At 52.5% G+C, this 24,899-nt stretch overlaps 1 protein-coding gene across 1 annotated transcript; it reads right to left on the reverse strand.

The window, feature by feature from the left end:
- Positions 1-1,372: 1,372 nt before the first annotated feature.
- LOC119531613 (alanyl aminopeptidase, membrane) lies at positions 1,373-20,368 on the reverse strand. Its single transcript, XM_037833043.1, has 20 exons — positions 19,541-20,368; positions 18,936-19,078; positions 18,684-18,823; positions 18,174-18,300; positions 17,933-18,087; positions 17,670-17,783; positions 17,439-17,582; positions 17,214-17,279; positions 17,005-17,070; positions 15,162-15,337; positions 14,869-14,948; positions 13,417-13,550; positions 13,253-13,308; positions 12,451-12,598; positions 7,923-8,014; positions 7,303-7,413; positions 7,009-7,176; positions 6,065-6,205; positions 5,591-5,672; positions 1,373-1,991 (listed from the first exon to the last, which is right to left on the reverse strand). Exons 1-20 carry the CDS (start codon positions 20,149-20,151, stop codon positions 1,842-1,844), a joined length of 2,904 nt encoding a protein of 967 aa, XP_037688971.1. The 5' UTR covers positions 20,152-20,368; the 3' UTR covers positions 1,373-1,841.
- Between the last annotated feature and the right edge of the window lie 4,531 nt (positions 20,369-24,899).

The raw sequence follows: 24,899 nt of genomic DNA on the forward strand, positions 1-24,899 counted from the left end.
ATCGGGCAGGGCTGCTGAGATCTAAATAAGATAAAAGCACATAAACGGCTTAGCCCAGCGCCAGGCACGGAGGATAGAATCCTCCCGCCTTTTCCGCCCCTGACAGGCCGGCATCCCCCGCGGTGCCCTGAGCGCTGGCGACCAGCCCGGCCCCACCAGGGACCCGAGGTGGCAGGGCCGGCCCCTCCCCAGCGGGGACCACAAGGGGCCTGCCCACCGGTCCCCAGAAGGCCAAGTGCCAGCCACAGCAGCTGGGCGCTGGCGACAGGAAGACCCGGCCTGGAGGTGCTGGGGGGGGGCTGGGGGCGCTTAATCTGGGGCGGGGCCAGAGACGCATCCGGGTTGGTGGAGGGGCGCCTGCCCCCACCCCGCTGGCCTCCGCCCCTCGGCCCGCCCTCCCCTTTGATGTGCGGAAGGCGGTGGGGGTGGGCGGCCTCACGTCCCAGGCCTTGGAGCCCCCCACCCGGAGGAAGAGGCTGCTGGGGCAGCGGGCGGGCGGGGCTTTGGAGCCAGGAGGCCGGGCTCCCCAGGATGGTAATGACACCCAGCTTGCATTCTGTGACAGCTGAGATTCTCCTTAAATCCACACACCGACCCTAGGCGGAACTGTTATGTTCTCGTTGTGTCGCTGAGGAAGCCAGGCTTGGGGGGTTTATTTAAGTCACTTGTTCCATGGCTGAGCTGGGATCTGAAACCAGGCCTGGCGTGGGTATCAGGCGGAGGTGACCCACAAGGACCCCTGCGGCTGTCTCTTGAAAACAACCACCCCTCAAGAGTGCAGGCCACTTTACAAGTGACAAATTGATATCCACCCACCACCCACCTGGCAGGTGGCAGGACGTGCCCTAGGCAGTGAGTGGTTGCACTGGGCCTCGGACCCAGGGCTTGCTGCCTTCACTGCATCGTCACTGTGGCCACCTTCCACCCACTGCCATTTCTCATACCTGGTCCCAGGTGTGCTGCCTGCAGTGCAGGGAGAGGGTCCCAGCTAGCACCCTACACCCCTTGTCTCATATGAGGGTGGGTGCAAACCCCAGCTTCTCTCTTGCCTTCTTGAAAAGCACACCCTCCACCAGGACTGGCTCTGTGCTTGGCACCACACCTGCCCAGCTCTCACCACCGTGGGAACCACTGTGCCCTGTGGGTGCCCATCCTCTACCTCCCTTTGGCTCCCCAGCACCCTATGTCTCCTGCCTGCCATGGGATTTTGATGAGATGGACACGGCAGGCAGACTCGGGCCACTCCGCATTCCACAGGAAGGGCCTCTCCTTTCTTTTGTTCTCTGGGGTCCCAGGCCCCCACAGTGACTCTCATAGACTCCAGGTCCCCTCTATCCCAGTCTCCACAGCTATTGTGCAGACCGACTCCTGCTTTAGTTTAGAGATGAGCCAAGAAGCTCATCTAGAAATCCTTTATTTGCATTTTCTCTTAGAAAAAAAAATACAGATCTGGCGCCCAGGAAAAAAAAAAAATACAGATCTGGCGCCCTGCTGTTTTCACAGGTTCCAAGGTCTTTGTGGGAAAGGGAAGGTGGGAGAAGGCACAGGGCGGCCTCTGATCCCTCCAAGGCCGTCCATCAAGGGCTCTGCTCCTCCGGCCCTGGCGCTGGGCTTCCCTGAGATCAGTCCCAAGGCCCTGGACATTGGGTGCCAGGGCCATGGTGGGGTGGTATGACGGGCGGGGTCCGGGAGGTGCTTGGACATCAGGCCGGAGACTTTGTCCTTTCAGGGAGGACACTGGAGGCTCAGGCTCTGGGGATGGGGGCCCTGCTGGGGGCCATTGGGACAGACGCACTGGGCATCTCACACAGGGAGCACGGGGCTTTAAGGACCAAGGATTATTAGCTGTGTTCTGTGAACCACCTGAGCACCTCCTCCTTGTTCTTATTCACCCATTTGATATTGGCTTTCGTCTTCTCCAGGGCTTGCTCCAGGGCCCGGGTGCCAGAGCCAAAGCCAATGTCCATGTTGTCACTCTTGAACTGCTCCAGCTGTGGGAAGCAAAGATTCTCAGCCCCAGGCCAGGTTTCTGACACAGCCTTGAGGATAGGATCTCCCAGCCCTCCAGCCTCCCACTCCACTTTAGGGGCCTCTGAGATGGGGGCTGCAGCCTGTTGCCCAGGACAGGAGGGGTCAAGCCTCCACCTCTCCCCCCTCAAAGCCTTTATCTACAGCAGAGGTTACAAAATGACAGTCCCATTGTAAATCAGACTCACAGATGTATTTGACTTTCATTGTATGAGTCGTCATTGAGGCGACCCTCAGTTTTGTTTGCTTTTTTTAATTTATTTTTTTTAATTATGGTAACATATATTCAATACAATTTGCCATTTTAACCATTTTTAAGTGTACAATTTGGTAGTATTAATTACATTCACAATATTGTGCTGCTTTTCCACCAGCCATTACTATAATTTTTTCATTACTCCAAACAGAGACTCTACCCATTAAGCAATAAATTCTCCAGTCCCCTCTTCTCCCAGCCCCTAGTAACCTCTAATCTACTTTCTGTCTCTATAAATTTTATTCTAGATTTTTCATATAAGTGGAATCATACAATATTTGTCACTTTGTGTATGGCTTATTTCACTTGGGATAACATCTCAAAGGTGCATCCATGTTGTCGCACGTACCAGCACTTCATTCCTTTGTATGGCTGAATAATATTCCATTGTATGGATGAACTGTTCATCTGTGGGTGGACACTTGAGTTGTTTTCACCTTTTGGCTATTGTGAATAATGCTGCTAAGAACATTGGTGTACAAGTATCTTTTTGAGTCCCTGTTTTCAATTCTTTAGGGTTTATGCCTAGCAGGGGAATTGCTGTGATCCTCAGTTTTTAATTGAATTACACTCTCAACTCAAGAGGGGACAGAGGGACAAATTACACAGGCACCTTGAGGAAGCAACCAGCCAAATCTAAAATATGGGACATTCTACACTATGAATGACCCAGTTGCTTCAACAAATAAAGGCATTAAAAAAAAAAAAAAAAAAAAAAAAGAGGGAGGCCATTACAGATTAAAGGATGTGTCAGTACTGGAGGTTTTAGCCAGAGCAATTAGGCAAGAAAATGAAATAAAAGGCATCTAGATTGGAAAGGGAGAATGATCTCCATTTGTAAATGATATGCTCTTGTTTACAGAAAATCGTAAAGAAACTATAAAAAACAAACAAAAGACTATTAGAACTAATGAATGAGTTCAGGAAGGTTGCAGGATATAAAAGCAGTATACATAAATCAGTCGTATTTATATACACTAGAAGTGAAATAAAATGAAATTAAGAAACCATCCCATTTACAATAGCATCTAAAATAATAAAATATCTAGGAATAAATTTTTAAAAGGAAGTATAAGACTGGTACTTTGAAAACTAAAAAACATTGTTGAAAAATGTAAAGAAGATCTAAATAAATGGAAAGACTGCCCAAGTTCATGGATTGGAAGATGTGCTATTGTTAAGATGGCAATACTCTTCCCAAATTGACCTATGAATTCAGTACAATCCCTATCAAAATTCCAAATGTCCTTTTTACAGAAATTGGCAAGCTGATCCTAAAATTCACATGGAAATACAAGGGCTCCAGAATAGCCAAAACACAAAACAACCTTGAAAAAGAACAAAGTTGGAGGACTCGCACACCCCGATTTCACCATTTACTTTATAGCTACAGTAATCAAGACACTGTGGTACTTAGCATAAGGACAAACACATACACTGATTAAACAGAATTTAGAGTTCAGAAACGAACCCACACATCTATGGTCAACTGATTTTTTAAAAAAGTGCTGAGACCATTCAATGGGGGGAAACAGTTTCTTCAACAAATAGTGCTAGGAAACTGGATATCCACATAAAAAACAATGAAGTTGGACCTCCTACTTCACACCGCATCAAAAAATTAACTCAAAATGGATCAAAGACCTAACAGAAAATTCCTAGATCCAGCAATGGTTTCTTAGATATGACATCAAATACATACAATGAGCAACAAAAGAAAAACATAAATTTTATTTCATCAAAATTTTAAACTTTTGTGTCTAGACCCTAAAAAGGAAGTGAAAAGACAACCCACACAATGAGAGAATATATTTGTAAATCATATATTTGAAAAGGGTAAGGATCTAGTATCTAGATTAAAGAAATCTTATAACTCAACAATAAAGACAAATAATCTAATTTTAAAATTGGGCAAAGTATTTGAATAGACATTTCTCCAAAGAAGACATACAAATGGCCAAAAGCACATGAAAAGATGCTCAATGTCATTAGCCATTAGGGGAATGTAAATGGAAACCATAATGAAACACCACTTCACAGCCACTAGGATAGCAAAAAACAAAGACAAAACAAAACAAAAAACAGAAAATAAGTGATGGTGAGGATGTGGAGAAATTGGAATCCTCCTACACTGCTGGTGGGAACGTAAAATGGTGTAGCCGCTTGGGAATTTTGGTGGTTCCACAGAAAGTTAAATATAGCAACGATATGATCCAGCAATTCTACAGCTAGGACTATGCCCACAAGAATTGAAAACGTATGTCCACGCAAAAACTCATACACGAATGTTCATAGCAGCATTATTCATAATAGGCAAAAGGTGGAAACAACCCAAATATCCATCAAGGTGATAAATGGAGAAACAAAATTGTGTTATATCTGATACAATAGAATATTATTTAGTCATAAAAAGGAAGGAAGTACAACAATGCAATAATATTGATGAACTTTGGAAATGTTGTACTAAGTGAAAGAAGCCAGACACAAAGGGCTATGTACTGTATGATTCCATTTTATGAAATGTCCAGAATAGACAAATCCAAAGAGAGTGTTTGCCAGGGGCTGGGGAGAGGGGGAATTTGGGAATAACTGTGTGACTGCTAATGGGCATGGGGTTTCTTTCTGGGGATGACAAAAATGTTCTGGAATTAGATGGTGGTGATGGTTGCACAACTTTCTACTAAAAACAAATGAATTACACAATTTTAAAATGGTGAATTTCATGGTAGGTGAATCAAAATTTTAAAAAAAGACCAATCTAATACGATGAGTTGACTTTTTTTAGCTTCTGAGTCAAACATACCAACTGCAAAAAAGACTTAAAACAAAACTTAGAAAATCTGAATATGTCCTGGGTATAAGATGATAGTAAGGGATTATTAATTTCCTTTTTAATAATGGCACTGTGATTATGTTCAAAAAAAAACAAAACCTGTATTTTAGATGTGACTAAAGTATTTATTTAGAGGTGAAATTATATAATGTCAGTGATTTGCTTTAAAATTATCCACTCTCCCAAAAATGTTAGCAAACTGTTCATGATTGGGTAATAGGTACACAGAAGTTCATTATTATATTACTCGCCTTACTTTGGTGCCTATATGAAAATTTCCAAGATAAATGTTTTTAACTGACTTGTCAGCCTTTTAAAAATTTGGGTCCCCAGGCCTGGCAACACGGAGCCCACTTTCCATCATAGCCACAGATGGTGGGGTGGCCTCCCCTTTATACTGGGTACGAGTGTCTGAGGGCCCCAGCCCCCTCTGTGCCGGCCCCAGGGTCCAGGGCCAGGGGGTAGCTTCTTACCTGCTGCAGCTCAAACTCGGTGGAGAATCGCCGCGTCACTGCCCTGATGAGGTTGGAGAAGGAGAAAGAACCCCCGCCGAAACTGCAGGGTGGGGAGAGGGGATGGACGGTGAGTAACACTGGTTGACCAATGTGGCACTGTAGCCTCACAGCTACCCCGTGACGAGTGCACACTTTTCTCCTTCTTACAGATGAGGTGAAATGACACACCTAGGTCACACCACTATGAAGTGGGGGAGCCGGGCCTCGGACCCAGGCCTAATTGGAAAACCCCTAACCACCTCCAGCTCTACCACTCAGCCACACTTTCTTTCTCCCAAGTGGGAGAGGGGAGGGTCAGCACCTCGCCTTTCTTTCACTTCCTGCCACCCCAGACCCCGAGCTCTGTTAGGATCCCACTGTGCCTATGCAGTGCCCACCCGCCCAACCAGCCCTGGTGCCTGCTCCCTCCTCACACCCTCTCCCAAGGCTCACTCCTCAAAGAGCCTCCTCCAGTTGCTCCGGACAAAATCCCAGACCAGGCTTTGTCCGATGACGTTGTTGGCGATGCTGTTGATGGTGGAGGTGGCATCCTGCTTCCGGATGAGACTGGAGTTCAGGGTGTAACTCAGGTACCTGTGAGGGCAGGATGTCAGGTGAGTAACCACTTCCCAGGAATGCAGTCTGATCGCTCAAGAGAACCCAGGCCCGCAGAGCCCCAGCCACCGGCAGGCGTCACCTTCTCTGCATCCTCTCTGCGCTCCCTGGGCAGGCCGAGAGTTGAGGAGCCCCGGTCCTACCTCCTTAAGGAAGATGGGAAGCTGAGCCCCTCAAGCAAGGTCACTGGCTATGCCAGGTGCTGCTCCTGACATGGAGCTGGTGCCCAACAATTATCTGATGAATGATGAATGAGTGACGAATGAACAAATGAATACTAGAGTCTCCACACTGGCACCAGGGACAGTGGCCTCTGCTGCTAGACTTTGAGGGCAGCTCTTCTTTACAGAGGTCCAGGGGAGAGCGTATGAAGCACAAAGTGGAAGCCAGGGGCCCTGGTCTTGAGGGAATAGGGGGTGCCCATCTGGATATCCAGAGGGACTCGGGTCCAGCCATGCCAGAGCCTTTGACAGAGAGGGAAACAAGGCGCTGTCAGGCAAAAACTTAAGTGGGCCACAGAAATTCAAAGCACAGAACTTGGAAGCAGACCTGGCTTGGAATCTTGGCTTGAACACTTATTAAAGCTTCAGGAGCTTGGGCAGGCTGCTGTGCTTCTCTGAGCCTCGGTGAACTCAACCTGTCAAATGGGAAATACTTCCTGCACCCATCAGGTTTGTGCAGATTACATGAATGACTGTGTGCAGGCCTGGCTGGCTCTCCCTCCGAGCAGGATCCTGGCGGGGAGGGGAAACTTGCCCTGCCTGCTCCTCCCTGCCCCTCACCTGTTCAGGATCCACACGTCCTCGCTGCAGGCCAGGGCTGCTCGGAGCTTGTCAGCCTCATTTACCAGCGTGGCCTTTCGGAACTGCTCCCAGGCAAAGTCCCACTCCTCCTCACCACCCAGGGCGATAGCATTGCAGTAGACTGTGGACCGCAGGTCAGGGTAGATCCTGGTGTTGAGGGGGGTGGGGGGAGGTCAGAGGCGGAGCAGCAGCAGGGAGGGGTGGGACTGTGGCCTCCCACATCCAGCTTTAGGGACAAATACATGGAGGAGGAGGAGCAGGGGCCACACTCACGTGTTGTTATCGGGATTTGCCATCCACTGGGCGAAAAGTTTGGAGACCAGCTCCTTACACTCAGGAACCCCATTGGAGCAGGCAGTGCTGACGGCATTGATTTCGTTGTACCTGCCCCAGGGGTGACATGAGGTCAGCATGCCTGGGCCAGGCTCTGGCAAAGAGTCCCCTCTTTACACAGAACTCCAGGTAGGAAGTCTGGGCCAGCGTCCTGTCTAAGGCTGTGGCCCACCCAGCCCTCTGAGGCTCCGACTCTTTGTTTTGTGCCTTGGGCCTTAGATTCCTTGGTCCCCAAGGCCACCTGAGGACCCAGAGAGGGCAGCACAAGCTCCAGCCCCAGCACCAACACCTGGTAGCTGTGTGACCTTAAGCCAGTGAAGTGACCTTGGAGTTTCAGTTTCGTCCTTGGTTTAAAAGGCTCAGATGGACCCACAGGCTGCAGAGAGCCGCAGAGCAGGGCCCCTAGCCCTAGGTGGAGTCTGTCTGTCCGTTGGCCCAGGCCTCCAGCCAGGAGCTGGAAGCTCCAAAGGAGAGCTCTGCTGGGGCGTTGCTCTAGACTTCCCAGTTTGGAGTGTGTGGGCCACCCGAGGACCCCCAGCCCAGGGGAGGGTCCCACTCACTGCTCCATCAGGTTTTTTGGGTGATCAGTCCAGTTACTGGTAAGATCTCGGAAGTAGTTGAAGAGAGGCAAGACCTGCTTCTTTAGGTAGTTCTGTGGAAATGAAAACATGAACAGCGTCAGAGGGAGGACTGGTGCCTGATCTGACTAGAGTCCACGGGGCCTCTGAGGTGGGTGGGCAGGTGCTAGCAAGGAAGAAATGGAGTCAGGGGTCAGGGACTCTCCAAAGGCCCAAACAGCTTGGAGGGGCCAGCACGAGCGGAGGTTTCAGATGTCCCATCTGAGGTTTTTCCCCTCAAATTCTCAGTCAGCCCTAATGTTCTGTGTTTAACTGCCACCATTTCTTGAAGTGTTGGGTTCTCACCCTGCCCATCCTAAGTATTCCACAGTTACTGTGGGAAATTTAGAAAACACAGGCATACATATGTCAAAGATAAAAACCACCCAGGAGGTGACCAAAACTATGATCTCCAAATGGATGAGTTGACTCCTTTTTTCTACACTTTTTTCCTTTTCTACTTGGCATATCTACGTTTCTGCCTGTAGCTCTTTTTACTTAATTTTGTAATGGAAACCCCTCCCCATGCTATTAAAACCACTTGTGGCTTTCTGGTCAACATGGCGGACTGACATCTGTGCCCACCTGAACCCCCATCTGAATGGAAAAGGAATAAACCCCCCAAACAAAAAGAATTGGGAAGGCAGCATCAGAGCACGAGAGATGTCAATAGTTGAGGCAGCAGGAAAGCAGAAGAACACCTGCTGTGCCGGTTTGAATGTATTGTGTCCCCCAGATGCCATTATCTTTGTGGTTTTGTGGGGCAGAAGTTTTGGTGATGGTTGGATTTGCTTGGAATGTGCCCCACCCAGCTGTGGGAGATGATTTTGATGAGATGTTCCCATGGAGGTGTGGCCCCGCCCATTCAGGGTGGGCCTTGATCGGTGGAGCTATATAAATGAGCTGACTCGGGGGCGGGGGAGGAAAGTGAGTGCAGCTGGGAGTGATGTTTTGAGGAGGAGCAAGCTTGCTGGAGAGGAACGTCCTGGGAGAAAGCCGTTTTGAGGCCAGAGCTTTGGAGCAGACGCCAGCTGCCTTCCCAGCTAACAGAGGTTTTCCGGACGCCATTGGCCATCCTCCGGTGAAGGTACCCGATTGCTGAGGTGTTACCTTGGACGCTTTGTGGCCTTAAGACTGTAACTGTGTAGCGAAATAAACCCCCGTTTTATAAAAGCCTATCCATCTCTGGTGTTTTGCATTCTGCAGCATTAGCAAACTAGGACACCTGCCAAGGGGTAGATGCTCACAGGGAGCAGAAAGACCCGCCAAGAACAACCCTAGACAGGCTCGGGGACTGGAGGCCAGGTCTGTGGGGGTCAGAGGTGAGGCAGGGGCTGCAAACAGGGACAGAATTGAAGTCTGCAGAAGGAGTAGTTAAATCCCCAAGTCTGCACCCCACCCCTTTGAGCAGGCAACTCCTTCCTTCCCCCACAGGAAAAACCAAACCAGATGGACTCAGGACTTGGGGTCACCAGACACAGTGAGGGCAAGAGAGGATGGCTGGATGGCAAAGAGGATCAGAGGTGAAAGTTTCCATACTGCACGGTGGTACCCCCAGTTACTTATCCCATTCTGATTCTAGCCTCATTGCATGAGATTAGAGGCACATTCTCTGGAGAAACTGAATGGTCAAGAGAAAACACCCTTGGATACTAATTTTGGAGGTTGTTAATGAAGAGCTACTTAGCCACCCAGTTACCGCCCCAGTGGTGACCACAGTGGATAAACTCCTCCCTCCCCACAGAGCTTGCCATCACTTTTTACTGTTTCACTCTCAAGTCAGAAGAGGCAGTTTAGCCTTTCTTTGAAAGAGATCAAAACAAACATAAAACTCAGAGGAAACAACTCAACAGAAGAAAAAGAATAAGACTTCACATAAGCCTATAATAAACATCCTCAGAGAATTAAGACAGGATATTGCATAGGATGCTGGAACTAGAATGACCACTTGGAAATTTAAAAGCATGATAGAAGAGACAAAAATCTCTAGAGAAGAGGTAGGATGTAAAGTTGAGGGAATCTCCAGAAAGCAGGAGAGGAGAGATAAGAAAACTGGAGGGTCGATGTAGGAGAAACAAGTTGGATTAATAGGGATTCCAGAAAGAGAGAAGTGAAAAAAAGTAGGGAAGGAAAGTTTTAAAGAAAACACTGCAAAAAAAAAAAAAAAAAAAGTCCTAATAATGAAGGACATGAATGTCCAGATTGAAAGGATATAAAGATGAAAAGGTCTATACCAGGGCCCACCAGGATTTAGAGAAAAGTCTGAAAGCTTCCAGAAGAGGGGAGAACTGGCCACATTCAAAGAATTGAAAATAGGAACCTCTCTGGGCCTCTCGACAGCAACGTGAGAAGCCTGACATCTGTGAGAACGTTCTGAGAGTCGTTTCCAACCTAGTAACTTCTAAACCCAGATGAACTTCAATCGAACATGAAGGTATAATAAAGACATTTCAGACAGGCAAGGCCTCAGAAAACCCACCTCCCAGGCACCGTGTTGTGAGTTGGATTGTGTCCCCTGAAAAGAGATGCTGAAGTCCCAAGCCCTGGGTTCCTATGCTTGTGACCTTATCTGGAAGCAGGGGCTTTGCAGGTGGAATGAGCTAAGATGAGGTCATGCTGGACTAGGGTGGGCTCCACATCCGATACTGGAGTTCTTACAAGAAGCGGGAAAGATGGCCACATAAAGATGGAGCAACTGGAGCAATGCTGCCATAAGCCAAAGAACATCTGGGGCCACCAGAAGCTGGAAGAGGCTGGAAAGGAGACTCCCCTAGAGCCTTCAGAGGGAGCGTGGCCCAGCCGACACCTGGATTTTGTTCTTCCGGCCCCCGGAACTGTGAGAGAATAAATTTCTGTGGTTTTAAGCCACTCAGCTTGTGGTCCTATGCTATGACAGCCCTGGGAAACTAATTCCCTTTCTCAAAAACTCCTGTGCTTCCCTCTGAGAGAGCAAAATCAAGGAAGAACCCATGGCATCTAGGAAACAGGAGATGCAACATAGGAGAGAGGTGAAGGGGTCTCCCAGTTGGGAACTGTGTAGCAGTTCTAGATGGAGCAGGCTGACAGAGGGCTCCAGGAGCTTCGTCTCCAAGAGAAAACAAAACCAATGCAGTTATCTGATAGGTCTGTACAAGATGTAAACAAAAGGAAACATGAACATAGTACTCTATGTGGCTCTGCAGGGAATAATGTTTAAATAATCGCAAAAAAAGTGAATGCTCGATACTGATTTAACCAAATACCATGATTTAACTATATTAGAAGATGGGGGTTTGGGGGAGGGCAGGTTGTACGACATTAAAACCTCATTTATACCGTGTTGAATTTCTTGAACTTCTTAGCTGCGCTTAATGGGATTGCAAAAAAGAATGTTCTTGTTCATGGGAAATGTATATGTGAATTATATCGTTAAGTTCAAGGATGTGTGCAGCTTGCTCTCATATGTTCAGAAGACAGAGCAATAGATGATGGATGATAGATAGGGAGGGAGGGAATGAAAGAAATGGTGGTGTGACAGGATGTTAAAGTTGGTGGATTGGGGTATCGGGGGAGGGGGGTCGGGGTATGCTGGAGTTCTGTGTTTGGGGCTTTTGCAACTGTTCCTGTAAGTTTGAATTTATTTCAAAATAAAATTTAAAAAAACTTCATTTATAAAAATACCTTATTTAATAAGAAGTTAATAGTTAATGTAAAAAATAATAACAGGAAAAAACCTCTTTAAGTATGACCTAACGGCTATATAATAGTCCATCAAATGGATATTCTACAGTTTCCCTAACCAGTTCCCAACAGTTGGACATTTGTGTGCTGCTGCTGTTGTTTTTCTATCATAAACAATGCTTTAGTGAACACCCTAATGGCTATAGCTTCAGCCAGAGCAAACTCGTGTTTCCCTTTGGGCTCCCAAGTGGGAACCTCAGCCCCCAAAGAGGTGACTATTCCTGAGACCCCATAAGGAGACAGCACGAGGCACCGCTCACCTTCAGGCTCCCCCACGTCTCACCCCAAGAACCCAGGGGGATTTCACAAATACTTTTTCCACAGTGCTCAGCATTAAAATACTTCAAGGCCTGTTAAAAGCATATCCCTCACAGCCTGGGAGGGCCGACCGTGTGAGTAAGGGCACGCTCCTTTTACTGAGGAGTTCACTGGGACCAGACAGGCTCGCAAGAGCCAGGCCTCTGCCTCCACCAGCCGAGCAGCCTTTTCTGTACCTTCTGAAAGTGATAATTTCCCGTATTTCAAATTGGCAAACTTGGCTGGAAGTCTCAGTGCTCATTTTCTGCCCCACCCTTCAGCCCTGTAACCCTCTTGCTCTCTCATCACCTCCCCAAGCTTGTCTGCTCTCTCAGGAAAGTTGTGTCAACTCAGAGTCTTACCACTCTAGGGAATATTTCTATTAACTTCCTAATGGTGCAGTTTTAGGCACTGGGCCGTATTGGTCTCTGTTCCCTGCCATGCTCATCCGTACCTTCATGGGGCCATAAACCTCGGAGCGGTCGAACATGAGCCTGAAGTAGCTGAGGCTGCTAAGAGCAGCCTCCCAGGGCATATATTCTGTCTCTTGGCTCAGGAAGAGGGTGTTGTTCAGCGCCAGGGTGACAGGGACTATTTGAGCACTGGAAACAAACAGAGGGCCCCAAGTAAGCACTCCCACCCAGGCCCACTGCACCCTGGGAACCCCAGCCCAGGCCCCCAAGGCTCCTCCTCAACCCTGGACCCCCTGAACCATCCTGGACCCTGAGATCCCCAAGCCCCAACTGACCCAGCCCCAGCCTGTGCCCAAAGGGAAGGATGGACATGGATGCCGGGTGGTGCCTCATTTCACTGATGAGGAAACCAAGGCTCAGAGAGGTGAAGTGACTTGTCCAAGGCCACAGAGCCCATAAGAGACAGAGCTGAGATTCTGAAGGACCAAAAGCCTGTGCTCTTTACTCTCTCTGGGCCCTCCTGTCTCTTCCTCCTGGCCCACAGTAGGCCCTGAGGACAAGCATGGTGCCATGGAGTACAGCACACAGTGCCTGTGTCCAACTGTCACGGGCTTCTGTGTGACCTGAGGCCAGAGCTCACACTCTGAACCTCTGTTTCCTCATCTGTGACACACAGATAATAAGACTCTCGCTCTCCTGGGATGTGAGGACTAAGGGAGTGATGTGCGGTAGGCCTGGGGAGCCCACTGCACCCCACCACCACCCCATCATGCAGGAAGCATAAGGGGAGGGAGTGCTGACTCATTATCGGATCAGCAGGTGCGAGGAGGAGGGCTCCCCCACCTGGCCAGGTTGAAGGCATCGTTGATGATCTGTGCCCGGTTGATGACAGGAATGACCTAGAAGGGGGAGGAGAGCATGTGGTGATAGGGGCAGGCCCTGCAGCATGGGGCCCAAACCGGGGCTGGGCCTTGGGCAGGGCGTGGGGTGCGGGGGCAGACACCCACCGAACGGTCTGACTGCAGCTGAGCCTGAATCTTCCTCCAGTTTTCGTTGTCATAGTTCACCAGGTAATAGCCTGTCACATTGATGTTCAGCAGGATCCAGTCATCAGCAGCCCCCTTGAAAAGATCGTTCTGGGCTACAAGGAGGGGTCAGAAACGGGGAGGGGGGCTGCTCAGAAGGTGCAGGCTGACCCCTGGGCTTCCCATCCCGCCTGGCGCCTGCTCAACCTCAAGCTTCCGAGGCGATGCCAAGGAGGGTGGAAGGAAGAGGCAGGTGGAATTGGGCTGCCCGGAGAAACTCTGCTTCTGCCTGCCCGGGGATCTCAGACAGACCATTTGCCAACTCTGGCCCTCAGTGCCTGCCCTGCCCTCCCCATGGGCTCGTGACCTGGACATCTCCATTGACACCCCCAGGACACTCAGACTCAACTCCCGGCCTCCTCCTCTCCCTTGCTGTCCGGCTTACAACAGCTCCATCGCACATCCAGTCACCCAAGCTGGGGGCCCGGGCGACTCCTCCCTCTCTCTGCTCCCATCCAGTCACGCCCCCTGCACTGCTCACCTCTTCCTTGGGGTTAAGCCCCCCTCCTCACTGCTCTCCCACTCCCATTCTGACCCCTTCCATCCTTTCTCCTGGCAGCCAGAGGGATCCTTCCACACCCACCCACCTCCCATCAGTCCAGGCTCCCTGCTGCCCAAAGGACATGCCACTGTCTCAGGCAGCCCGCAGGGCCCTCGGGGACCCACTTTCATCTCACGGGCACCCCTCTGCCCTAGCTGCACTCAATCCCCACACTCCCTCCTACTTCTATGCCCTTCTACTTGCTATACCCTCTGCCTGGAATACTTCTGCTATGTCAGCCCAGCTAACTCCTACACTTCCTCTAAGACTCAGCTCATCTCCTCCAGGAAGCCTTCCCTGACCTCTTCCTGAAATTGAATCTCTCTATTTCCCAGCTCCCTGCCCCCATGCTCCAGTATCCCTGGCCATGCATGCCTCTCTTAAAGCACTCAGCTTTAGAATGTTTTAATCACTTGTTCCCCTTCCCCACATCTGTAACCCTGGTCAAGGCAGAGGACAACTTGCCTGACCTTTGATTTCTCAGTGCCTGAACACAGGAGGGCTGCTCATTCTTTGAGGGCTTACCATGTGTCTGGCATGGTTTTAAGTATTTATGTGGATTCTCTCACTTAATGCTCACACAACCCAATAGGGTAGATATTATTCTTAGCCCCATTTACAGGAAATGGAGACCAGAGAGGGGTAGTAACTTGCCCAGCATCACACAGCTGAACAGCAGCAGAGTGGAAATTGGACCCAAAGACGTCTGCTCCATTTGTTGAATGAAATAATGAAGGGAGCCCTCACTGGGGCCCGCCATATCCCCCAAAATGTGGGCCAGGAGCTGGGAGTCTGGGGTCGGGGCTAGTGCCCCCCAGGGCAGGGCTGATTACCACTCTCTACACCATGCAGCCAGTAGTTATTCTGCTCTACGCCATTTTTGATAGATGAGACGGGCACAATCCACAGGTAGCTGCAGAGAGAACCAGAGGCAGGCGGTGAGGGAGGACTGCTCTTTGCCACCACCAGCCACCACCCTGTTTCTGTGCCCGCACATCCTCCTGGCCCCAGAGAGGGAGAGCCTGTGTATGGCCACCAGGGCTGGGACCATGGCCAGGGCCCCCACAGCAGCTGCTGTCCCAGATCCCGCAGTGGGACCCCTGCCTCAGTGACCCTGTCTGCTCACTTGAACTCTGAGGGGCGGGTGACAGTGGAATCGGGGTCGAGGAGGAAGTGCTTCTGGGAGATGGTGCCCTGGGCGGTGTCCACGGTGACGACGGGGAAGCCCATCTGCAGCGTCCAGCGGTCCATGATGGTACTCACAGAGTCGGGAAGCTGGATGACCGTCTGGTTGTCCACAGCCTGTGGGCCGAGCGAGATGGCATGGCTGTCAGGGGACCTCCGCCCTCCCATTTCCACCATCCAGGGCAACCGTTGTCCCAGAAGGCAGCGGAAAGAGTGCTGGGCTGGGAGTCGGGAGCTGGGGTCCCTCCCAGAACCGGCCCTGCCTCTCCTTGGCTGCACAGGGCCAGGCTCATGGAAGAACCTCCTGGTCTCCAGTTCATTCCCACTTTGAGCAAATCCATGTGGCCTCCTGTTCCAAGGCCCAGCCTGCCATGGAAGCGTGTCAGAAAGGGGCACCCAGGGAGCTCCTGGTCCAGCCTCAACAGCACCGGATGATGAAAACGAAGACGAGGGAGAGAGGAGGGTCCCACACATTCTAGGCAGAGGCCAGGGGAGAGGGCCCTGGGCCTGTGTGAAGGAAACACCCAGGTGGCATCTGGGGTGTGGGCTAGGGACTAGTTTTTATGGTCTTCTTCAGTCTTTCTTTATCTTTTCCAATGCATGTGCATTGCTTTTGTAATTACAACAATGAGAAGCCAAGAACACACGGTAATAAATGAGAAAATAAAACATCTAAGAACAGGGCAACAAAGACGGCGGAAGAGACTGTCAGAGGGTAAAAGCCGAGGGAGGGGAACGCTGAGGGGCTGCAGGAGGAAGGAAGGGAGGGAGGGAGGGAGGGAGGGGCAGCAGCGGGGCTTAGGGACAGGGAGGCGGAGGGAGAGGGGGACTGGCCCTTCCCGGGCCATTGGAGGGGGCAAGGGGAGGAAACCACCGCAGAGCAAGGGGAAGGCCGGAGGGAGGGGCCGGGAGAGTCTTGCCAGCACAGTCTCCATGAGATGCCATGTGGGATACACCAGCTGGTGGAAGACTCAGGTTGGATCGAGACCAGCCAGGAGGTAACTGGAGCCCGTCGGCAACTCCAATAGGCCCTCGGTCTCCCTGCCATGGGCCTGGGAACCTGGGAGCTGGAAGGCAGCAGCAGCAGGGAGTGTGGGGGGCAGCCACGGAGAAGACAGGGGTCTGGGATTCTGGAGGGCGTGTTGTTGGCTGGGTGACCACACCCTCGGGCTGAGGAGGCTGGTGTTGATGAAGGTCACAGAGAAAGGGGAGGGGGGAGAGGCCTGAAGGAGTGGAAATGATGGGGTGCAGGGGACAGTATGAAGCCTTCAGTCCCAGGAGTGGGGTGGGGCGGTCTCCCCAAGAGGCAGGGAAGGGGGGGAAGTGGCAGCCTCTGGGGAAGGGGGCAGGGCATGGGGCAGTCACAGGGTTTGCCCCCAAACCACGGGCAGCTCAGGAATGCAAGGTGGGGCAGGAGTAGAGGGTCAGAGTCTGGGCTGAGGGGGTGGGGTGTGCAAAGACGAGGGGCAGGGTCCGCCTGGGCACAGGGCAGCACAAGTGCTGAGGAAGTAAAATGACTGACTCCAAAGTTCCAGGCCAATGGCCCGGGCTTGGGAACCTTGACGGCTCATTTCCTCCCCGCTAAGATAAAGAGCAGTGTGAGGCAGGCTGCCTGGCCCGGAGTCCTGACACACGGGCTCCCATCGCCTCCTTCAGGTGCCATTTGACTCTGAGCCCATTTTACAGATGAGCAACCGAGGCTCCAGACACCAGTGTCCCTGGGGACTTTCGGCATCTTGGGACCCCAACAGCATGGCCCCAGAAAGGGGATGACTATGACCAACCTGCTGCAGGTGAGTCCACAGGTCCCGGTAGATGGTGTTTTTGTAGGAAAAGAAATGCAGGTAGGACTGTGGAAAGACAGGCCACAGTGAGGTCCAGGCTGCTACTGCCCCTCCACTCAGCCGCTGTGGCAGGCTGGGACTCAGGGGCAAGGGGCAGGGGCTGAAGGGACCCCCTCCCCCAGCCCCACAGCTGGCCCTGGGGTACTCACCGCCAGGCCCTCCTTGAATAGGTCCTCAGTGAGGAAACTGGAGAGCATCCTGAGGACCGAGGCTCCCTGGGGAGGGCACATGGAAGGGGGCCTCAGAGGGCGGGGCTGAGCCCCAGGCCCTGGCACCCCCAGTGGGCGGGGCCAGCCCCCCTCCTGGCCGAGTCCCCTCCTCCCTCCTTGTGCCCAGCACTGTGGGGGGACCCGCCGCGGAGCACAGGGCAGCACCTTGCTGTAGGCGATGGAGTCAAACTGCTCGCTGATCTGGGCCGGTGTGTTGACCTCTTCAGCCGGGGTAGACAGGGGGTGAGAGGAGGTCAGTGCGTCCACGGCCATCACGTTGTACACCTCGTTCAGCACTATGAGGTCCTTCTGCAAGACCCCAGAGACCATCAGCAGACCTCAGCGCCCCCCACTCCACCAATCCAGACCCCAGGGGTCGCCGGGCAGCTGGCTCACCAGGTTCCAGCCGGGTTCTGCATAATCAGCACCCAGGTACTCCACGTAGGAGGCGAAGCCTTCATTCAGCCACAGGTCGTTCCACCAGTCCAAGGTGACCAGGTTCCCAAACCACTGTGGGGGCGTGGGGGGAGGGTCAGCCCGGCCAGCCCCACACTGTGACTCCTCTCCGCCCCTTAGCGCATCTGCTAAGGGACCTCCTGCCGGCGCCCTGCCCCCGCCCGGGGTCTCCCTCTCTACGCGCCCGGTGCTGGGGGGCCGACCTGGTGGGCCAGCTCGTGCGCGATCACCGTGACCACCCGCTCCTTGTTGCTGCTGGAGGAGGACTGCGGGTCGAACAGCAGGGCGTTCTCCCGGTAGGTCACCAGCCCCCAGTTCTCCATGGCGCCGGCGTTGAAGTCCGGCAGGGCGACCTGATCTGCGGGGGAGGCACGGCCGTCAGCGGGAGGGGCCTGGGTGCGCACGCCCTGTCGGCCGCCTCCCACCGCCAGGCCCCTCACTCACCGGATTTGGGGAGCGGGTAATCTGTGTTATAATGTTTGGTAAAGAAGTCAAGGATGGGGCCTGTGACGTTCAGGGCGTATTGGCTGTGGCCCGCTGTGGTTGCGTTGGGCCGAGCCCAGATTCGGATCTGGAAGAGGATGGAGACCCTCTTGGGTTCTGGTTCAGGAAGGCCGAGTCCTGGGGGCCAACTAGGTTATATCAGCAGAGGAGGGGTCTTTGAGGGGTGGAGAGTCCTAGGTGGGCCTCTGGGAATAACAATAGTCAAAGCCACCACCTCTCCAGCACCGCGGGGTCAGGGACTCTCTTCATGAGATTGGGACTGTTATCCCCAGTTTTCAAATGCAGAGAATGAGATCAGGGAACTTAGGACACTTGCCCAAGAGCACGCAGAGCTGGGATTCAAACCCAGGCCCAACAGCTGGGGGGCTGGCACAGGGGTGAGGGCTGCAGGGACAGCCCCCAGGCCAGAGCTGGTCGGAGGAAGGAGGATGGGAGGGCCCCACTTCGCACCAGGACATTGTTGGACGAATCCATCTGCACAGCGGTGAACTCGCTGACGATGTAGGCCAGAAGGTAGGTGGACATCTTGGGTGTAGGCTGGAACTCGGTGATGTTCCAGGTGGGGTCTTCAGGAAATGGGACGCTGGGACCTGGGGGATGAAGCGCACGGAGTTGCGGGGACGTGTGCTCTCCCCACCCTGCACCCCAGCCCCAAGTGTCCCGCCCCCCCAGGCCTGTGTGGCCCCAGGACAGAGCCCTCACCTGTGGGCAGCATGTTGGACAGAGCAACAAAGTTTGGGGGATGGATGAGCGTGATGTTAAACGTGGCCTTCATGGCCGGCTCGTCAAAGCACGGGAAGGATTTCCGGGCGTCCGCAGCCTGCATCTGTGTGGTGGCCACCACCCTGCCAGAACCGGGCTGTGAGGGGCTGGGCTGCAGAACCCCTGAGCCCCCAGGGCAGGGGAGGGGACGGGCGGGGGGTGGGTGGGGAGCTCGGGGTCCTGCTGGGCTTGCAGGGGAAGTGGGCCCCATGGAAGGCTGCTCCTGCATCATCCCCGGCATGGCACTGACCGTGCGAGGTCAGGGTTCCTGGCAGGTCTGCCCCTGCATTAGCTGGCAGACCTCGAGCAGCGAAGCTCTCCTCTGGGCTTCCCTTTTCCTACCTGTCAAAGGGGCACACTTGCACCCCTCCTCCCCGCCTCCCTGGTGCCCTCCAGGAAAGGGCTCGTCAGGGCAGCAGCTGTACCAGCAGCTTCTGTGGCTGCAGCAGTGGGCCAGCAGAGGGCCCAGTGGCCTCGAATCCAAGCCCTGATTCGGCCCCCAGGATCTGCCTCAACTTCCGGGATCCGCCCCAGCTTGAACTTACTTTTTGACGTCCCCGTCCATGTACTCGCTGCGGTAGAAGCCTGCCAGGTCGTCCGCCAGCTCCCCCTGAAACTCGGTGTCCATCTCGTACTGCCTGCCCACCTCCAGGAGGCCTTTCAGGTGCACCACCAGGTACTCGGTGGCCTCCACCAGCTCGGTGCGGTCGATGCCGGGGGGCTGGGAGCCCTCCACGCCCCGCAGGACCACGTAGTGCCCCTGGGGGGTGGTGTAGTTGAGCTTCTTGCTGTGGATGATGATGAGGTCCGTGGCCTCCTTGCAGGTAAAGCGAACAGTGCTGTTGCCCGTGAAGATGTACAGGCCCTGGGCGTTGGGGGTGAAGTAGGGCCTCAGCCTCAGGCTATAGGAGTCAGGCATCAGCGTCTCGGGTAAGCGGAGTCTGTTCCACGCTTTGCTTTGGTCCAAGGTGGTGGCCGGGGTGGTGCCGGGGCTTGTGGGAGCCAATGTGGGGACCCCCGAGCCGGAGCTCCCCGCATTCTTGTTCTTCTCCTGGGAGTACACCACGGACAGGGCGATGATGGTGCACACGGCTGCCACGCCCAGGAGGAGGCACAGGATGCCCAGGGACTTGGAAATGTAGAAGCCCTTGGCCATGGCGAGGGTGCAGTGAGAGCGGGAGCTCCGGGTAGCTCAGGACAGGCAGGGAACGGAGCAGCCTCTGACCAGGCTTATATCCCCTAGAGGGAGGAGCCCCAGAGCCAGCAGAGTGGGCAAAAATTAACCAGGGCTCAGACAGGCAAAGGTCACTGGACTGGAGAGGGGCACATTCTGCCCAGGGCTCCGGAGGCGATCCAGGAAAGGTGTGGGGAGTGCAGCTCAGGCCTGCCTGCGGGGAGCAAACACAGTGTCCGGTTCCCAGCTGCAGGCAGCCCTGAGCTCAGCCCCAGGACTGAAGGCCGGCTAAAGGATGTGGCCCAGCAGGTAGAGGAACGGCCAGGTGGGGTTGATCTGCCCACAAGCTGAGAGGCTGGGAACAGCAGCAAAAGGATCGAGGTTAGTCAGAGAAGGATTTCCTAGGAACAAGAGCTCAGAAATGGAGATAAGAGAGGGATCGTACCCTGGTTGGATCCTTGGCAGGGTGCCTGGGGCTTCTCAGCCACATGGACCCAGCCTTCCTTGTACTTCCAGAGCAGGGATTTCTTCCAAATTTACCTCACTTTCCCTTCTTGCCAAATGTTTTTTTAAAATTATCAGCTTACTGAGTAGACTGAAATGAGTTGTTCTGCATTTTTTGTTTATTTTTTTAAATATGAGGAGGCTGGTGGAGGCTTAACTTCTTCCCAGCTGTGACCTTGGCTAAGTAACTACTTTTCTGAATCTGTTTCCTCATAAATATATATTACTATTTACCTCCCAAGTTTGTTGAACAGGTTTAATGGGAAAACATTAAACACTGAATTACCTTCTGCTTCCTTCTTTCTTATCTGGAGCTCGACCATTGCCTCTTTTCATATCCTTGGCAGAAATGAAGATATCACTTATCATATTTGATAAATTATGCTTTTCCAGAAAAAGGCTGCTCATCGTCATCCTTGCCATCCACCAGTGCAGTTTCTCAGACCTCACCACTGCCGCGCCTCACCCCCACATCCAGTCCGTCCCCGGCCCTCGGCCTCACCACGTCATTGGTCAGGGGCCCTCTCCTTGTTTATGTGGACACTGTTGCACCCTCACACTGGACTCCCCACTTCCTCTCTGGCTCCCTCAACCCTGTTTGCTGCACAAATCAGATCATTTTATGCTGCTGCCTAAAACCTTCCCTCTGCTCTTAGAATCCAGACCAGATCTGCCCACTTCTCGGCCTCCTTCCCACCACGCTGTCCCCAGCTGAGCTGCTCCTGTCACGTGGCCTTCAGCTGGGCAGCCCCTCCAACTCTCCTTGTTCCCTCCACCCCAGGGCCTTTGCACACGCTACCCCCCCCCCCGCCTTGTTTTGGTTAATTCCTATTCATCCTTTAGCTCTTTCTCTGAGAAGCTGCCCCAACCTCCCTGACCAGATCAAGCCCCTCTTAGCTCCACCAGTGCCACACATCTCTTGTTCAAAGAGCAATTTTCCATTTTATCTGTGTGGTGGTGATGAGTGTCATGCCTGTTTCTTCACTGGACAGCAGGCCCCAGGGGAACAGGGCCTTGGCTGCTTTCTGCTCGCCAGCACTTGGCCCAGGGCCTGGCACATAGCAGTTACTCAGGACATATTTGATGAATGAATTTACACATGCATGAATTCAGAAGTTATGTCCTTACTGAAGTCTTTCTAGCTTCGGTCTAATCCCTGTCCCCACCTCCACACCTGTCCAGGGAGAATTTCCACCCCTCTGAGCCACCTCCGATCATCCCAGGCAAGAATCTCGTGAGGCCCAGATGCACCTCAGGGCTCACAGGCCTGTCTGCTCCATCAGCTCAGTGACTTCTCAAAGGCTTTATTCTCCTGCCACCCCTTGCCCTGGCTCTGGCCTGACACACTCTGAGCTTGTGCATGCATGAGTTAAATGCACACATAATTAATTCCTTCATGCATAAGTACAAGATTAAGCAACTACTACCTCTCATTGGGCCTGCAGAGACCATAGTCCGAGTGCAAGGCCTCCAGGGGAGTCACTGGGCACCCACCTTTCAGATCGAGGGTGCCCTGCCCTCTTGGCGTGGAGACCGGCTCCCTGGGGCCTTGGTCTGGGGCCAGTGTGAAGTTCCCACTGCATGACCAGCAGCCCCACCCCCCCCAGCAGGCCTGGGCTGATGGCCAAGGGGCACCAGTGGGAAACCAGGTGACCAGGAGGGGCATAGGGTGAGGGGGCAGATGGCTCCAGCTTGGGCACAGCAACAGAGAGGGAACAGAGGCCCCTAAGGGTGATGCATTTATTACCGGTTTCCCTCCATCAGGGCTGGAATTTGCCAAGGGAGGCTGTCCTTACAGGCCCGCTGTAGACTGGCACCCAGGGGCCATGCATCCCCTTTGAATCCCATCTCGCTATGCCCCTGACTGGCCTGCAGCCCCCTCCCACCTCTGCAGCAGAAAGACCCACAAGTCTGCCTGGCCTAATCCTTTCTCCAAACAAAGAGGCCCAGCCCGGCCCACTGTGGTCTCTTCCTGTTTGCTTTGGACATGGACCACAGGTCCAGCTGGCTGGAATCTCTTTACTATTTTGGAACGGACCTCTGGTCTTCAAAGTTGGTGCAGCAGGCAGCCCACTGTCCTGCAATGAGGGGGGGGTCCCTGCTCTGGGCACCATGCCAACCCAAGTTGGGGGAGACAGCGAGGTGCATGTTCTGCAGCCCCCATCTTCAGTAACACTGACGAGGGCCCCTGCCACTACCAGGGCCTGCCATCCCCACTTCTCTCCAGCTGTGACAGCAGTGCTGAGCCTCACAGTCACCCAACCCGCCAGCACACTTCAGCACGGGTTGCTTCCTAACTGCGTGGGCAGGACCCTCCTGCTCTAACCTGGGCCCCAGCCCCCCCTCCCAATGCCTGTGAATAAAACCTCAACTCTGGCTCAAGCCTCAAGACCTCCTGTGAACTTGACCCTCTGGACTGTCCTCCCCACTGCCCACTGTTGGCTCTTGGCTCGAGTGGCCGGCATTTGCTCAAACCCTCTGGGCTTTCTCATTGCTCTGAACCTTTGCACCTCCTGTTCCCACTGCCAGGAATGCTCATTTCCTCTCTTTCCTGATGAACACCTTCAAGACTGAGCTCAGATATCACTGACTTCTCATGTGTGGCGGCCCCTCTTCCCTCTCTGCTTCCCCTCTATCACTTCACTTACAAAAGGCCATCTTTGTGTTGAAAGGCTGCCGCTAGGCCTAGGGATCTTGAAGGAAGGCTTTATGTCTTATTCATCTTGGTATGCCTCCCCATGCCTAGCACGGGGCAGGAGTCTAATAAACGTTGGCTAAATGAATGATGGCACCAACAACCATCCTTGCCATGGCCTGCAGGTCTGGTGTGATCCAGCCCCCAAGGAGTCTCTGGTTTCATCTCAATCCGTCTTTACCCATTGCCCTCTGTGCTATAGCCATTCACTGGCCTCTTTTTTTAAAAACAAAACAAAGCAAAATGTTTAAATTCAACCTAGTTAAACATTCTGCACATATTAAGCAACCACTCCCCATTCTTTGGCTTCATTCTATCTCCCGGTAAGCTATATTCTGGATTCTATATCCATGAGTTTACATAGTATGATTAGTTCGTATTAGTGAGCTCATATGATACTTGTCCTTTTGTTTCTGACTTATTTCACTTAACATAATATCCTCAGAGTTCATCCATGCTGTTGATGCTTCAGGACTTCATTCCTTCTCACTGCTGAATAATATTCCATCGTATGTATATGCCACACTTTGTTTATCCATTCATTGGTTGATGGGCGCTTGGGTTGTTTCCATCTCTTGGCAATTGTGAACAATGCTGCTGTGAATATCGGTGTGCAAATGTCTGTTCACATCCCTGCTTTCAGATCTTCCGGGTATATCCCGAGAAGCGGTATTGCCAGGTCGTAAGGCAACTCGATGCCTAGCCTCCTGAGGAACCATCAAACCGTCCTCCACTGTGGCCGAGCCATTTTACATTCCCACCAACAGTCAATAAGTGTTCCTATTTCTCCACATCCTCTCCAACGCTTGTAGTTCCCTGTTTGTTTAATAGCAGCCATTCCAATAGGTGTGAGATGGTATCTCATTGTGGTTTTGATTTGCATTTCCCTCATAGCTGGTGAAGCTGAGCATCTTTTCATGTGCTTTTTAGCCATCTGTATTTCCTTTGGAAAAATGTCTATTCATGTCTTTTGCCCATTTTTTAATTAGGTTGTTTGTTTTTTTTTCCTGTTGAGTTGAAGGATTTCTTATATAGTCTGGATATCAAATCCTTATCAGACATGTGGTTTCCAAATATTTTCTCCCATTGAGTCTGTTTTTTCACCTTTCTGACAAAATCCTTTGAAACATTGAAGTATTCAGTTTTGCGGAGTTCCCATTTCTCTATTTTTTCTTTTGTTGCTTGTGTTTTGGGTTGCTGACGTCTTTTAACACACTACACTCTCACCTTCCCCAGCTCCATATGCAAGCCGCTCCTTGGCCCTAAAAAGCTTTCCCTCACCTACAATCCACTTGTCCTTGAGCCTCATCTCTTGGAGATACCCTGGGGCAGCCCTCCCTGCTCTACCCCCAGGCTGTGTGCACCATGGGGGCAGTGCTTTGTAGTATCTGCACCCCACCTCACCCCCACCAGGCACCCAAGCATAGTAGCCAGCCACAGCAGAGAGTCAATAAATGCTTGTGGAATAGATGAAACGATAATAAGACAATGAAAGCAGCTAAGAATGGGCCTCAATGTAACTCGGTTGTTC

This window comes from Choloepus didactylus, chromosome 4 (genome assembly GCF_015220235.1).
Source record: "Choloepus didactylus isolate mChoDid1 chromosome 4, mChoDid1.pri, whole genome shotgun sequence".
In the NCBI taxonomy this organism is placed as follows: domain Eukaryota; kingdom Metazoa; phylum Chordata; class Mammalia; order Pilosa; family Megalonychidae; genus Choloepus; species Choloepus didactylus.